At 38.2% G+C, this 13957-nt stretch overlaps 4 protein-coding genes across 7 annotated transcripts in view; 2 read left to right on the top strand and 2 right to left on the bottom strand.

The window, feature by feature from the left end:
* Nucleotides 1-1354, top strand: part of LOC104821462 (39S ribosomal protein L47, mitochondrial-like) — a 1857-nt gene extending 503 nt beyond the window's left edge. The window contains exons 3-5 of one of the 2 annotated variants that reach the window (XM_010552362.1): nt 11-132; nt 669-826; nt 1078-1354. In XM_010552362.1, coding sequence (XP_010550664.1) covers nt 11-132; nt 669-826; nt 1078-1185 — 388 coding nt within the window. In that variant the 3' untranslated portion in view covers nt 1186-1354. Of the gene's footprint in view, nt 133-668; nt 827-1077 lie in introns of both variants that reach the window. The other variant, XM_010552360.2, reaches the window with a different exon arrangement.
* A 91-nt stretch (nt 1355-1445) lies between these two features.
* On the bottom strand, nt 1446-3914 carry LOC104821461 (rac-like GTP-binding protein ARAC10). Its single transcript, XM_010552359.2, has 8 exons — nt 3591-3914; nt 2997-3084; nt 2703-2812; nt 2533-2596; nt 2351-2415; nt 2204-2269; nt 1826-1941; nt 1446-1658 (listed from the first exon to the last, which is right to left on the bottom strand). Exons 1-8 carry the CDS (start codon nt 3693-3695, stop codon nt 1622-1624), a joined length of 651 nt encoding a protein of 216 aa, XP_010550661.1. The 5' UTR covers nt 3696-3914; the 3' UTR covers nt 1446-1621.
* A 1715-nt stretch (nt 3915-5629) lies between these two features.
* LOC104821460 (RING-H2 finger protein ATL48) lies at nt 5630-7149 on the top strand. 2 transcript variants are annotated; one of them, XM_010552358.1, is made up of 3 exons: nt 5630-5793; nt 5989-6112; nt 6748-6828. In XM_010552358.1, the coding sequence occupies exons 1-3, from the start codon at nt 5718-5720 to the stop codon at nt 6788-6790; spliced, it is 243 nt and encodes an 80-aa protein (XP_010550660.1). In that variant the 5' UTR covers nt 5630-5717; the 3' UTR covers nt 6791-6828. The 2 variants fall into 2 exon arrangements, with proteins under 2 accessions (XP_010550660.1, XP_010550659.1); XM_010552357.1 differs by lacking the exon at nt 5989-6112 and having other exon boundaries at nt 6748-7149.
* Nucleotides 7150-8082: 933 nt separating this feature from the next.
* On the bottom strand, nt 8083-12371 carry LOC104821459 (peroxisomal membrane protein PEX14-like). 2 transcript variants are annotated; one of them, XM_010552354.1, is made up of 12 exons: nt 12023-12371; nt 11302-11543; nt 11137-11176; nt 10869-11053; nt 10294-10483; nt 10076-10165; nt 9740-9813; nt 9588-9630; nt 9448-9512; nt 9059-9103; nt 8913-8981; nt 8083-8675 (listed from the first exon to the last, which is right to left on the bottom strand). In XM_010552354.1, exons 1-12 carry the CDS (start codon nt 12096-12098, stop codon nt 8277-8279), a joined length of 1518 nt encoding a protein of 505 aa, XP_010550656.1. In that variant the 5' UTR covers nt 12099-12371; the 3' UTR covers nt 8083-8276. The 2 variants fall into 2 exon arrangements, with proteins under 2 accessions (XP_010550656.1, XP_010550658.1); XM_010552356.2 differs by lacking the exon at nt 12023-12371 and having other exon boundaries at nt 10869-11049; nt 11123-11176; nt 11302-11417.
* Between the last annotated feature and the right edge of the window lie 1586 nt (nt 12372-13957).

Genomic DNA, 13957 nt, shown 5'->3' with positions numbered 1-13957 from the left:
CAGCCGCTACTGCCTCGAGGTCGGAATCGACTGCTGCGGCGGCTGCTTCTACCGGTCGGACGGCAAAAAACCCTCTTGAGGAGTTCTTTGAGGTGGAGAGAAGCCAGGATGAAGACAAGCCCGTTGTCTACGGTGAGTTTCCTGCCTTTTGCATTGCGTTTTGAATCTCAAAGTCGCTCCTTTTTGGTTTACACTTCGTGATGTTGATGAATGCGTGCCTTATGATGTGCCTGAGAAAGTCGTGTGTAAAATGCCTCGAAATTGCATTTTCCTCGCAAAAAAACGTGTGAAACGGTGGTTTGCTTTCTTGCTTCATTCAAAATTCTGGTTAAAGCTAACATTTTTATACTGGGTTCCACAAGTATCAAATGGATACAGGTTTCACTTTGAGCATTCATTAGTTTTCGACACCCTTTTAACCTACAGTAAGGTAAAATAACCGGGGCATTGTAGCTTGTGGCAGCTGTAAGATCCAGTGTTCAATTTCAGCTGAGTATTTTTAATCCTAGCTTTCTCATTCCTAGAAATCATATGCTTATTTGTTGGTTTTTGCTCTCAGAGATGACTTTAGTGCTGTTCGATGAAAGATTGTTTGCTGTTTCTCTTGATTTTGTGGCTGTTAAGAACATTGTAAACCTCGGAAGTTGGAACTCCTCCATGGTTTTCAGGTCGAAGCTGGAAAGCTTCAGAACTGCGCCTCAAGGCATGGGATGATCTTCATAAGCTATGGTATGTTCTTCTGAAAGAGAAGAACATGTTGATGACTCAGCGTCAAATGCTCCAGGCACAGAACCTGCGGTTTCCAAACCCTGAACGTGTTCCTAAGGTAATTTCAGCAATGTCTATAATCCTCAGTTACAGAAATTTAGTTCTTGGTGAAATTTATCAAATCCGAATTGTCTATAGAGTTTCAATTAACTATCGAAGTTTTGACCTTCACGTGTCTAACCCCGATTGTCAATTAGTTAAACCGCGCAAGAGTGTGTTCTACTCGGTTCTTTCCTCTGGTATATCACTGGTTAACGTTTGACTGATCTTGTCTCTATGCGTGACTAAACAATGATCATTACATTACAGGTGAGGAAATCAATGTGCCGCATAAAGCATGTACTGACAGAGAGGGCACTTGCCGAGCCAGATCCTAGAAGATCTGCTGAAATGAGGAGAATGATAAATGCATTGTGATATTCAATCTTCAGATGCTTAGGAGTTTGTTTTTTTAACATTGACTTAAAGAGTAGTTTGTGTTTATGGCCTTGAGCTGCTTATTCTGTGACTGTTTCTAAGGTAAGGGATCAACCACAAGTAATGGTTTGAGAGCTTTAGGGGAATAAAAATTTGATCTTTCATGTAATGTTTCTTTGTTGTTGTTGGTAGATTTGTGGTAATCTGGCTCGAAATTGCAATCATATGATCAAACTTCAAACCCATTGTCAAAGATCTACTTGAGAAGAGTGTTTGATTATACAGAAGAAACCAGAAAAAGGGAACAAACTCTCATGGTCATGTGACTATTTTATGGATTGTCAGGTCCTCTGGTTACAAATATATATTTCATTTCAGACAAAAACACAAAAGTGGTAACTGAAAATGATCAATGAGGCTGAGGTTTTGGCCCAAATCAGTGCCGCACGACTCTCCTCCCGCACAGGACGTTGCTGCCAAAAAACGAAACACAACTGAGAAGACGAAACTCATAACCCCTTTTGATGCCTTTGTCATTCACTGGCAATGAGCAATTGGTTTACATTTTTAAGATGGAACACAAGAGAGAGCTTTCATACTTAGAAAAAAAAAAGGGAGAGAAGATCATATATGCACTCACAGTAGACAGCCAGGACGTGACTTTTGCTTCTTCTTCTTCATCTTCTTCTTCTCTTTCAGCTTCAGGGGTGGTTTGATTACTACTTTGATTGCAGCGTCAAACACAGCTTTCACATTCTGCAATACCGTTTAACGGGCCATCGATAATTAACCAAGAAAATAACATTGCGGTTATATATGCCAATATGATATCAAGGAACATAAAAGCAATCATTTTTTTTCAAGTGAGACATAGCCGAGATTCAAAATGGTTTCTTTCAGGCATGCCAAATCGAGTTTTCTTCCTAAAACTATTACCATAGATTTCAAGTTGATAGTAGCACATGCTGTGTGACATTTGCATACATATATATATATATGTGTGTGTATATATGTATACCTGCTGAGTTTTCGAGCTGCATTCGATGTAATACATTGCACCTATCTGCTTACGAAGTTCCTCTCCCTGTCAATAGAATCATGATTTTATATCAAAAGTCTTGGTCGCATCATGTTTATACCAAAGCCACAAAGTTGAAAGCCTCACCTGTGCAGTACTTACAGGGACCAGTCCTGGATGATCGGCCAAATAATGCTTATCTTCCCGAAGATCTACATTTATGTTGTTTGTTGTAAGAAAATGAGTAACTATCAACAAAGGACTAACAAAACCAGATCCGTTTACAAGGAAACTTATGTTCTGCTCTGTTCCGCTCATCGTTCTCTTACCCAATTTGGTACCGACCAGAACTATAGGGACTCCTGGTGCAAAGTGTTGGAGTTCAGGGATCCACTGTCCCAAGAAACAATCACAGACATCAGAAAATTATCTGACATTTACATTCTAAAAACTTCTAATTTACCAAAAAAAGAGAGGGGAAATATCCTATTTGTTCAACCTTTTTGAGTACATTCTCGTAGCTAGCTCGGCTGACCAATGAGAAAGCCAAGACAAAAACGTCTGCCCCTCTATAGCTCAAAGGCCTTAGTCTGTTGTAATCCTCCTGCCCTGCATTCATGGAAGACTCAGAAAAAGCAATGTTACCTCATCTTTAATATATTGCCATCCAACAATCTCAATTGTGTATACGTTTTGATACAGATTTGACATTGCCTTGCCTGAATGACAGTACAGTAATAGGACCTGGTTTTCCAAGAAACTTTAACAAAGGGAGAGAAGTATGGTTTCATACCAGCAGTATCCCAGAGCCCCAAGTTCACTGTGGTGCCTTCAACCACAACATTTGCACTGAAGTTGTCAAAAACCGTTGGTATGTAGTCCTGATACATTCATCAATCAACCCTAAATTTCAGCAGATCTTATCTTCAAAGAGCGAAGATGCAGGCGTATACCCATGTGTGCATGTATGTATGTATATATATAGCTAACTATAAGGATGAGATTCGAACGAATCTGTAATGATGTTCCCGGAAAGAAAACAAGCATAAAGCTGAAACACAAAAAGCTGCAAGAACCAGATGCACCTCCACGAGGATGGACAGCAATAATAGAAAAGGAGAACCTAATATAAAATTTCCAAAAATGGGTAGTTTTCATGAAAGATTCGGGGGAGAAAGGAACTAATTTTGAGGAATCTGGATGGATTCACAGTACCTTTCAGCTAAAGGAACTAAATTTGAGAGACCCAGATGGATTTTTCAGCAAAAGGAATTAAATTTCGAGATTTCACATAGACTATGCGAGGAAAATCGGCAAGAGGAGCTAAAAGCTGAGGAAACCCAGATGGATTCATGATCAGAAATTCGGAGAAAGGGGGCGTTCTTACAGTTGGGAACTTGTTGCTGGTGTAGCAGATGAGCATACAGGTTTTGCCAACAGCGCCATCGCCAACAGTCACACACTTGATGAACCTTGAAGCACTCGAAGCCATTGAAATCAAACTAGAGGGAGAGAGAGAAAAAACCAAACAACACAAAAGACAGAACAGAAACAGGAAAAGGAAATGCAGAAACCAGAGAGAGAGAGAGAGAAGAAGAGCGAGATAAATGCAGGGATTACTTAAAGGTGAAATAACAGTGAAACAAACCCACAATAAAACACAAAGCTAGGTTGTTGTTGCACAAATTTATGGCTTTTTTTTTTCTTCTCTCTCTCTCTCTCTCCTCCTTTTCAACATTTCAAAGTGTCGATTTTTTTTTAAAGTGTCGATTTTTTTTTTCAGCATTGTAAAGTGTCATTGTTTTCGGTCTTCTTGGACAGTTTTGAGTTTCAAGATTGCGACTGGATGGAGCGGTGACTCACATGATCCATCTACATCTTCTTCATTTATGGTGCAATCTCTTCTTCTTGTGTCAAATAGTAAACCCTATGGTTCTTAGTAAAGTGTTAATGTGAACATTGCAGGCCAATATACTTAACATTTAAAGAAACGGTGTACCGTAGTTTTAACACAAAAAAAAATAGTGTACCGTATTCTTGCTAACCATTTCCATAAAGTTTTGGTTACGAGAATTGTGGAGTGGAATTACGAAAAATCATTTTTTATTTAAATTTATTATATAAATATAAATTGCAAAGTTGTGTTTGTGACTGATATATATCCAATAGAAGTAACTCCATGTGTGTTTGAATTTTCTTTTTGTTGGATAATATTTGGTGGGCACACATTGTTTTTGTAAATTTTCGTATTTATAATAAAAAATAATAATTATTTGGAGTAGTAATACCTACGAATAGAAGCAAGCAGACTGCAGTTGCAATAAATAACCAAAGGCAAGAGTTGTTAGAGTTTTTCACAAAAGGACCACTCCACATTTTTGCTTTCGGAAGCATAAAACTAATGAGTATTTTACAAGAAATGCATAAAAGGATGAACAATTGTAGAAACAATTGTTGTTGTTGTTATATTAACTAGAGAATAAATTTTAATATATGATATAACTTTAATAAAAAAAATAATCATATAAAAGACATGCAAATTCAGATAAATATAATTGAAAAATTATTATTATTCAAATTTTAGAATTAGAAATGTAATATAATCTTAGAAAATTAGAGATACTAACATATAAGAATTGAAATAAATCGAATCTAGCCGATTATATTCAACTAATATTCTGTAGAAAATTATTTTTATTGAAAACAAAAAATAAAATATTAGATATAAAACATCGTCTGATAAATTTCCATTTTAGATATTTTGTTTTATGATCAAATGATAGCTATCAAGAAAATAAACACATTTTTAGTACTTTTGATTTTTTTTATAAAACTAGGAAAATATAGTCAGAAGATTTGTTTTAATGCTAACGTAGGAATAAATAACTTCATGAAAAAGACAACATAGAAAAGAAAGAAACAATGAGGCGGTTAAATTTAATTTTCAAGAATATCAGTACGTGATTGGATGCCAAAACCCAAAAGGTTCAAAAGTGAATATTAAGTAAATCAAAATTTATGAAAGAATATATATATATATATATATATATATATATATATTTGCTAATTTAGCCTATAAATCCCACACCCTCCAAATTGTATCAATTTAAAAAAAAATATTTAATATATGTCTTCATTTTGTTATAGTAGTTTGAGAAAATTAGCCTTACTTTAACTTATAATTTTAAATAAATTTTTTACGATTGATTTCAGTTTTCCATAATTTCTAGATAAAAAATAAATAAATTAAACCTCTCAAATATAAAATTTGATTGGTTCCAGCTAATTAAGATCAATTCTTATAGGAGATATTAAAAAACAAGCCCATTGGGCCGAAACCATGTCGAGTTAGGTTCGGTCCGACCCGGACCGGCTTGGCCTATTTTTTGATGACACCACTGGCGGCGAAAGGGCCACGCACTCATATACGCAACTATGCGTTTGAAATTTCGGCACATTTCTTTCTTCTTCCTCCTCCTTTTGATTTGACGTAGCGATTCGTTAACCGAGGAAGATGAGTACGGTGGAACCGGAGCTTGAAGACCTCTTCCTGGAGAAGAAGCGTGTGAGGAATCCCCTTGTCCCTGTCGGTGAGTCCTCGCTCTCGATGATTTGGTTGACCTCGTATTCTTGACATCGAATTTTGTGGACTGGTTTATCGATTCTCGGGATTTCTTAATCGGATCGTTGATTTTAGTTTCTGGGTATTGTTTATCTGGTTGATCCCTTGGAAAAAAGAGTTTATCTATGTTTTGTCTTTTTGTTCTTCTTTGATCCTGAATCAGAATTTCGGAATTCACCATACCATTCAAGGGTTTGCTTACATTCTCATACTGGAAATGTTTTCAATTGGCGTCGAATTTGTCTATGCTTGCATCGTTCTCACATCGTTAGCCATTACAATTCTCGGTACGTATGACTTGTTTGATTTTCTGCATTATGCCACTGCTGTAGATAGATTCTTGATGCCGCCAAATATCATGCATGGTTCTTTGAGTGATTCGCAATGTTGCTTTAAATGAAGGCCTAATATAGGAACTATTCCAGCTACCTTGCATGTTTGATGATTAGATGAGACTTCTATGGTAATCCCATGTTTTTCTTTTCTTTTCTGCAGTGGATTTATATCTATTTCAACATTTTTATCGTATGGAGCTGACTGCAACCTCTTCAAAGAGACTATAGATGTGCTCTTTTTTTTTTCTGGCAAAACCTTATAAAAGAGGTTTCAGTTCTTTGTTGTTGTATTGTATTTCAGTGTCGATTCCCCCATATGGATATGAGTTCTCTGCCTGATTATGGCTCAACCATATCACCGAGTTAGGCCTTCCACTATAAAGATGACAATTTTCCATCAGTTGTCTCGGTCACTGTTTCTTGTAGGCCATGGCAGTTGCCGTGAAATGTGTTCTTGGGTGTGGATAGTTTTCTGAGATATTATTACTCATGGGATCTTCATGTTTTCCTCGAAATGGGTTTTGAATCTTCAAGCCTTTAGTCATTCAGAAATGGAGTGTTAATGGTAAACATACATTTCATTTCAGGTGCCCTAATGACAGCAGGAGTGCTAACAGCAGGGTTGATTAGTTTCAGAAGAGGAAATTCTCAGTTGGGTCAGGTTTTGATGAGAGCTCGGGTGGTCGTCCAGGGTGCTACGGTTGCTCTTATGGTCGGAACCGCCTATTACTACGGCGATAATCCTTGGAAGAAATAGACATGAAAAGCTCATGCTTCCCTTATACTGCGTAAAAAAATCTGCCCGTCTTGTGAGGATTGTATAACTTTGCCAGTGCAGATTCCTGCCTTATGATCTTTGCATAACCAAAGAACAGAGACAGTGTTTTGTATCTTTTTCAGAAAGTTGATTATTTATTGATTTGGGTAAATTCCTCTGAACATGTCAAGTTATATAAGCTGAGAAGCGAGGCGATTTGGTCTTGAAATGATTTCCAAGCTGTTTGGATCTCGTTTATGGTTGGATGAAGGATATTGCGTGATGAGCAAGTAAAGTTGGTGATCTAGGGTTTGTTTTCTTGAGACTCAAGGTTTGTCCTTCCTTTTGTAAGAAAAAATAATTTCATGTTCCATAAATAGACACTCATATCTATTACACAACCACTTGATGAAAGATACAAGCTAAAGCTCATTGATTGCAATAAATAACAAAAAAAGGTTATTTGTTATCCCAAAGACATCCATAATAGAAATGATCCTGTCCAAATCACGAGAAAATTCAACCATATATTATAAAATTAATAACAAAATCAAATAAAACGGAACGACAAGTCCCGTGTCAAACTCCAAAACGCGAACAGTCAACCCCTCGCGGCCAATCGGCAGACGCGTTTCGTACACGCGCTTTCATAACCCAGCAGAAAAGGTCAACGCGGCGGCGGCGGCGGAACCGCCGGAACTTTACCCGAGCCGACGGGAACGGAAGCGTATCTGGTGGAGAAGCTTCGGAAGCCGCCGAATCCGACATCGTCGTCATCGTCGTCGTCGTCGAAGTTCAACGAGTAACTCAATGGGTCGTATTGGAATTTGCCCTGGAAATCGCGGTCTCGGTGTCGGTCGTTGAATCGCCGGATAAAGGTCTTCCAACGAGGCCCTGCGACGATCTCCGACCACTCTCTGACCTTCATAACCGCTTGGGTCCACCACCGTGACTCGTCACGGTGGGTGTCGACGGTCCGTAATCGCTCCCACCACGATGATCCGACGGTGGAGGTTGTTTTGGATCGGAAGCATGGGAAACACGAGCAGCAAGTTGGGTCGACCAGAACCGAATCGGCCGTTGTTTCAGGCTCCGGTTCTGTTCTGCCGATTTCCATGTCGGGGAAACACACGAAGGGAGGAGAGAGAGAGAGAGAGAGAGAGTCTTACATGTTATATGAAACTATGACGGCTATATATAGTATAAAGAATCCGACAGATTATCACGTGCAAATACATGTTCCTACCAAGAATCTCACATATTCTCCACCCCATACAGCAAAAATACAAATTCAAGCTGATCATGAGTGAATCCTCAACCTCTGAAACTGCCTTCACTTCAGTTCCCGTCTTGTCCGAATTATTGCTGCTCTTGTTCTTCTTGAATCTCGTTGATCTGCATCCCTGAACCTTCATCACCAGATTCAGAGACATTTGTGATCTTCTGCAACTCATCGGTCACACCAGAGGAACCACTTCTTGTCAGGTCATGACCTTCATCTTGGTCTACCCGAGCCTGTGGCTTTGGCCGGCGAATAGCTTCAGCTGCTTCCAGCATAGCCACTGGAGGTGGCTGGGGAGGAACCCACGTCCGCTTCTGAACAAGTGGCTGCTCCTTTGCACTTGTTTCGCTTTCATGACTACCAAAGGAGCTGGTCTCGGTCGCGGTCGCCACAGTTCTCGGGTTTTTGGGCTGCAGCCATTTAGTTGAGGGGTCCGAGTTGAAACTCTCGTCCTGAACTTGAGCAGAATCCCATGGCTGATACGAAAAGACAATTCGGTAATCATCCTCGGGGTTAAATTTTAGAAAACTTGCAGCCAAGATTCTACCTAAAGGAAAAGGACGACTCCAAGTCCTACTACAAGCAAACATCAATTTTGGGTAATGTTCATGTTAACGAGGATTAACAGCTTTCCTAGTGGCAATAAGAACCATAGCCGAGAACGTAGTTACATATAGCACCTGATGATTTGGCGAAAAGGACAGTTTTTGTACCTTAGCTCTTGAAGCAATACGAGGATTCGATGGCTGCTGGTTTGGATTCGGTGGCATATCGTTAATATCCTGTATTTTGAATAAACATCGAACCTTATCAGCAACAAATAATCCAGAGGGCGGAAGAGAAAACAGTTTCCATTTACCCGAATATTAGAAGGCTTCTCTCCTCTCTGGATCATAGCCATTATCTGCAATATATCATCAATCATATCAATGCTAATAGTTTACATCAAATTTATCAAGAGGTGTGCTTACATACTCTGCCCACAAGAGTGAAAACCGATGTGGGCTCTGTAAAGTATTAGCGTGAGAGCTTCAAGGGATGAACTTAGTTAAGTATTTAAATGTGCAATAAGCTTTTGGTTCAATGGTGGAGGAACGATATTAGTTCAAGATAAAATCATGATTTTGCAGCCATAAAAAAATGACATAAAAAATGACAGAATCAAACAAAAAGCAAACACATATACTTCATAATTGTAGTTAAGAAAAAAGAGAATTGACTATGCAAATATGAGCCGAATACTATTACCTCCATGTATGAATTTGGATGAGGCACAGATGATTCCACCGGGGCAGGTGGAGATGCAGATCTTGCTGCAAGAGTATTAGTTAATAAACAACAAATCAATGAAATGGTAGAAACAATACGGATCGAGCTCTTAGATAAACCTGAGCAGTTGTCATAATCTGCGGTCCCATTTGGATATGGTCTCTGCATCATGAATCATCACTTGTAATGTTTAGACATGATTATAAGGTTTAGAACTAAAGATAACTTGAAACCCACAACCAATTCTCACCCCAAGCTCTCTTTAACTCACCCTTGTGCTTGTGACAGAACCTCCATAATCCTCTTGGTCCGCTTGATATGTCCGAGGTCTGTTATAGGTTTGCCCTGGAGAAGAAAACAGAGAAAACGGGTTCCATACACCAAGAAGAATTTATACATATTTCGTAACTGATCCATTTTTGTATGAACAAGCCAAATATTTGGCAAACATTTACGGCTCCTTCTACTAGTGGGTGTAAAGGTCAGAAAACAAAGTGTAGGAATATGCTTTAAAAGGTAAAAAACTTAGCAGCTAATACTAGCGAGTGATATCTGCAAGAACCAAAAGAGATTGTCCGTGAGTTAGCCTAAATGGAGGGACAATTACCTTCCAGCTTTCGAATGCTACTGCTCAATGACTTCATTTCCTGTACTTGTGTGTCTAATAGGTGCATGAATTCCTCGAAATTTCTTTTCTCTGATAAGAGTGTAACCAATGCAAAGACAAATTTAACATTTCAGGAACTAGCAGAAAAGAAGGAAAAAAAAAGGAAATGGTAAGAGAAAAAAAAAATTACATAAGGTTGCAACATAACAAGGTTCTACCTTCAGTTCTAGTTCTCATCATTTCCTGACTTGCCCTAGCTACATCAGCAGCGGCAGCAGCGGCAGCTTTTGCAGCGGCAGCAGCTTCTTCGGCTAAACTAGGTTTTGCAACTTCTCTCTTTGAAGGGTCTGAGTCTTCTTCCACCACAATTCTGCGGACCCATGATTTCAACCTGGGGATTATAGAATTCTGACAAAGAATAATGTGCTTGAATGAGAACTCAGTTTCAGGACCACATCCAGCAGGTGGAAATATCCAGATATGGAGTAACAGCTTTTCCCCGACCTAACAAGCTTTTTAACATTGTCATCATGCAAGTTTGATGGCTACTATAATCTGATTATTGAATCAAAGCAAGATGATGCTGCAGCACAGCATAACACGATGTGGAGGTCATCATTTTCTCTGTTATCCCATTTCATGAATGCCAAAAACTCATATCTTAAGCTTTTGCCTTCCTTATGGCTCAACCATCTTAGATCATTATTTAAGATTGCTCCATTTTCACTAGTTTCATAAAATCATGATTCAAATAGCGGACAGAGATGACAGTGGTGTTCCGGGCTGTCAATACCTTTACCAAAACAGCTGTCCCAGCACCTGAAGCTGCTAGTAATCCCACAGCAATAACACCGTGGTACCAGTGAAACCTGGAGAGAATTCCCGGTGGTGGAGTCATAACGACAGGTGCAGCTACCACTGGCTGCAGTGTTTGGGTCTGCCCATGTGACTGAACATTCGGTACCACCTGCTGGCTGTCTGATTGCAACAAAACAGTTTAAGACACATCCAACCGCTCTGCTCTGCTGAAGAAACTAACAAACATACCCTTTGCTTATTACCTTGAGTATTACTAGTTGTCTGTGAACTCGGCGGTGGATCCTATGATTAAGATTTTAGAGTGGTAAGAAGGATGCAGGTGCAAAAGTCTTTCTTTCTATCTTTTCTTTCTCGTCAAATCATGAATGGAAATAAATAGATTTCAACCATGCTGGAGGGAGGCTTACAGGAACACGGCGGAAAGCTTCATCTATCTCTTCCTTTGTGAGGCCTTTCCTCTCGAGAAAAGATCTTCTATGTATTACGGGAGAACCCCTAACTCTCGGGTGACTAAGGAATTTGATGGCATTCTGAACTTGATCCTCCCGTATCGGTTCTGAATTTACAAACACAGACTTTGGAGCACTCTGCTTCACAGCTTCCGGTGCAGCAACTTGCTGAACCTCATTTGTGGTGGCTGTCATGCCCTCTGTAATTTAAAAATACAAAATAGAACAAGATAGCATAGCTTAGATGTATGCGATTGCCCTCTTTTTGTAGCATAAACCCCTCAGATGATACATATGTAAGAGTTGCTGAGTGTTTCAAAGAAACCGAATCGAATCAGTTGGCTTCAACAGGACAACCAATTCAAGCTTAACCAACAATAAAACCATCCTTCCACAGTCATCATCTCAAGCTAATGATCAACTTCGAGACTCTATGCTTTCCACGATCAGAATACTTTGTACAAAATTATCTTCTTTCTGAGAGAAATTAAGCTAAGAAACCAGACTAAGCCAAGCCAACAGCAGCACAGCATCAAATTATCCAGAGTACTTGAAGATAAATCTTCTTAAATTGAAAAGAAAAGCAAACATCCGAAACAGAGGTTTCAGAACAATAACATGCCCAGAATTTGCTAGTTCGCAGGAACAGTAGTAAAATGGGCAGAGACTCTAATCGGACCTGAAACTTGGGGGGTCTCGTCAGCAGCCGGAGAAGGGGAAGCCGAGAGGGTCTGGTTCTGCTGCTGCGTCGCCATAGCCTCCCACCATCGAAGGGACCGACAACCAAAAGAAAAACCCAGTAGATAAAAAGCCCGAAGAAGAATCCAGGGAAGCGCGAGAAAACGAAGACGTAGGAGACAAACCAGGAGAGGTTAACAAAGAAGCGAGCTCGATCAGGAAGGAGACGATGACAAAATTAATGGGTTTTGCTCATATCGAGGCAGACGAAGCAGGAGATCGTCATCATCGTCATCCGAACTGCTGAATTTCTCTGATTTTTCTGGGTTTTTTTTTTCTCCCATGTAGAAGATAAAGGCCTGGTTTTGTGTAACGGAGGTTCACAAACTCGTCCTTCGTGTGACGTGTCTATTTATTTGGGCCTACACTTATGACGGCCCAAAACTGCGTTTCGGAGTCTAAGCCCAAAAGCCCATTGTTCAGTCACAAACTCCAGCTTGAATAAATAAAAATATATTTTGGATGAGTGTTTTGAAATTTTATATGCTTTAAAAATCTCTGTGTCTATGTGTTTGAAGGTATTACCAAGTAAAGAAAATTATTATTTTCCACCTATATATAAGTTGGAAAATATGAGCACTTGGGTCTATATAGGATAGTAGAGATTTTTTATGTTGTAAATTTTCAAATGTAGACACAAAAAAATATAATAAGTTAAAAATATTATATGAATATGTACACACGTGTAAAGGAAGGGAGGTGGAACGGAAGAAACCCAAATAATATAATTATTTAATCATATTGATAAATTTGATATGGTTGAAGTGAAACTGTCATTTTGATTGATAGAGACGACATAAAAAAAATATATAATTAAATTGTCTAGGATCAGTGTTCCAAATCATTTTTAGGGTTTGAATTGAACTTGTACACAGTAATAACCCATTTATTATCATTTTTTTTTAAAAAAAACTATACATTAAGTGCAGACAAAAATAAGCAAACAAAAAGGAAATGTACCATTTCAATTGTAGTCATTTTCGATCATATATGTAAAATCAAATCCAACTAAACTACATATATATTATATAATAACATTCGAATCGAATATATATATCGAATACGAATATCATAATCAAAACCAATTTTAAAAATAATTACATGTGAAAAAACAAATTAAAAGTCTCGTATATGTCATATTCAATTCGATTAGAGTTATGTTTTATTCGGTTCGATTCAATTCGACTATCTGGTTAATAACCAAAATGGTGACCCCTAATAATCACTATATATTTTCGTTTTTTATTTCATTTGTCATTTTAATAACCGAACGGTTATAATTTCTCAAAATCTGAAAAAAGTGAAACCAAATCGATTAAAACAATACCGGAAAACGATAAATTTAAAAATCAAATCTAAACTGAATCAAATCGAACCAAAATTTATATAAAAACCGAATGGTTATAGTTTTTCTATAATCGAAATAATTGAATCTTAATACAATCGAACCGAAATCCGAAACGACCACCCCTAGTCGTCATATAATATTGTTTTTGATGTGGTTAAATTAATTAAAATGTTTGATACGGCTGAACCATGCTAAAGTTGGTGGATAAAATGGATATGAAAAATTCAATTTCTTGTAAGGACAAAAAATAGAGAGAGGTGACATGAGTGCAATTACCTTCTATCCACTCCCACTCTTTTTTTCACATTAGACAAAATGATTTCGTTTATTTAACATGGGGACTATTTTATCTTTTATTCCGGAACAGGAAATTGCCTTCCGAACACACTATTTTTTCATTCGTCAGCTAATTATTCTTCAATGATGATTTTGAAATATGTGAAGTTGAAATAAAACAAAATCAAAACGATTGGACGATTTATGTTCAAATTTTCAAGTAATCATCAAACGTAACTTGCAAGTCATTCT

The sequence above is a fragment of the Tarenaya hassleriana genome, unplaced genomic scaffold, assembly GCF_000463585.1.
Source record: "Tarenaya hassleriana unplaced genomic scaffold, ASM46358v1 Cleome33, whole genome shotgun sequence".
Taxonomy (NCBI): Eukaryota; Viridiplantae; Streptophyta; class Magnoliopsida; order Brassicales; family Cleomaceae; genus Tarenaya; species Tarenaya hassleriana.
This window is presented reverse-complemented; position numbering and strand designations above follow the sequence as displayed.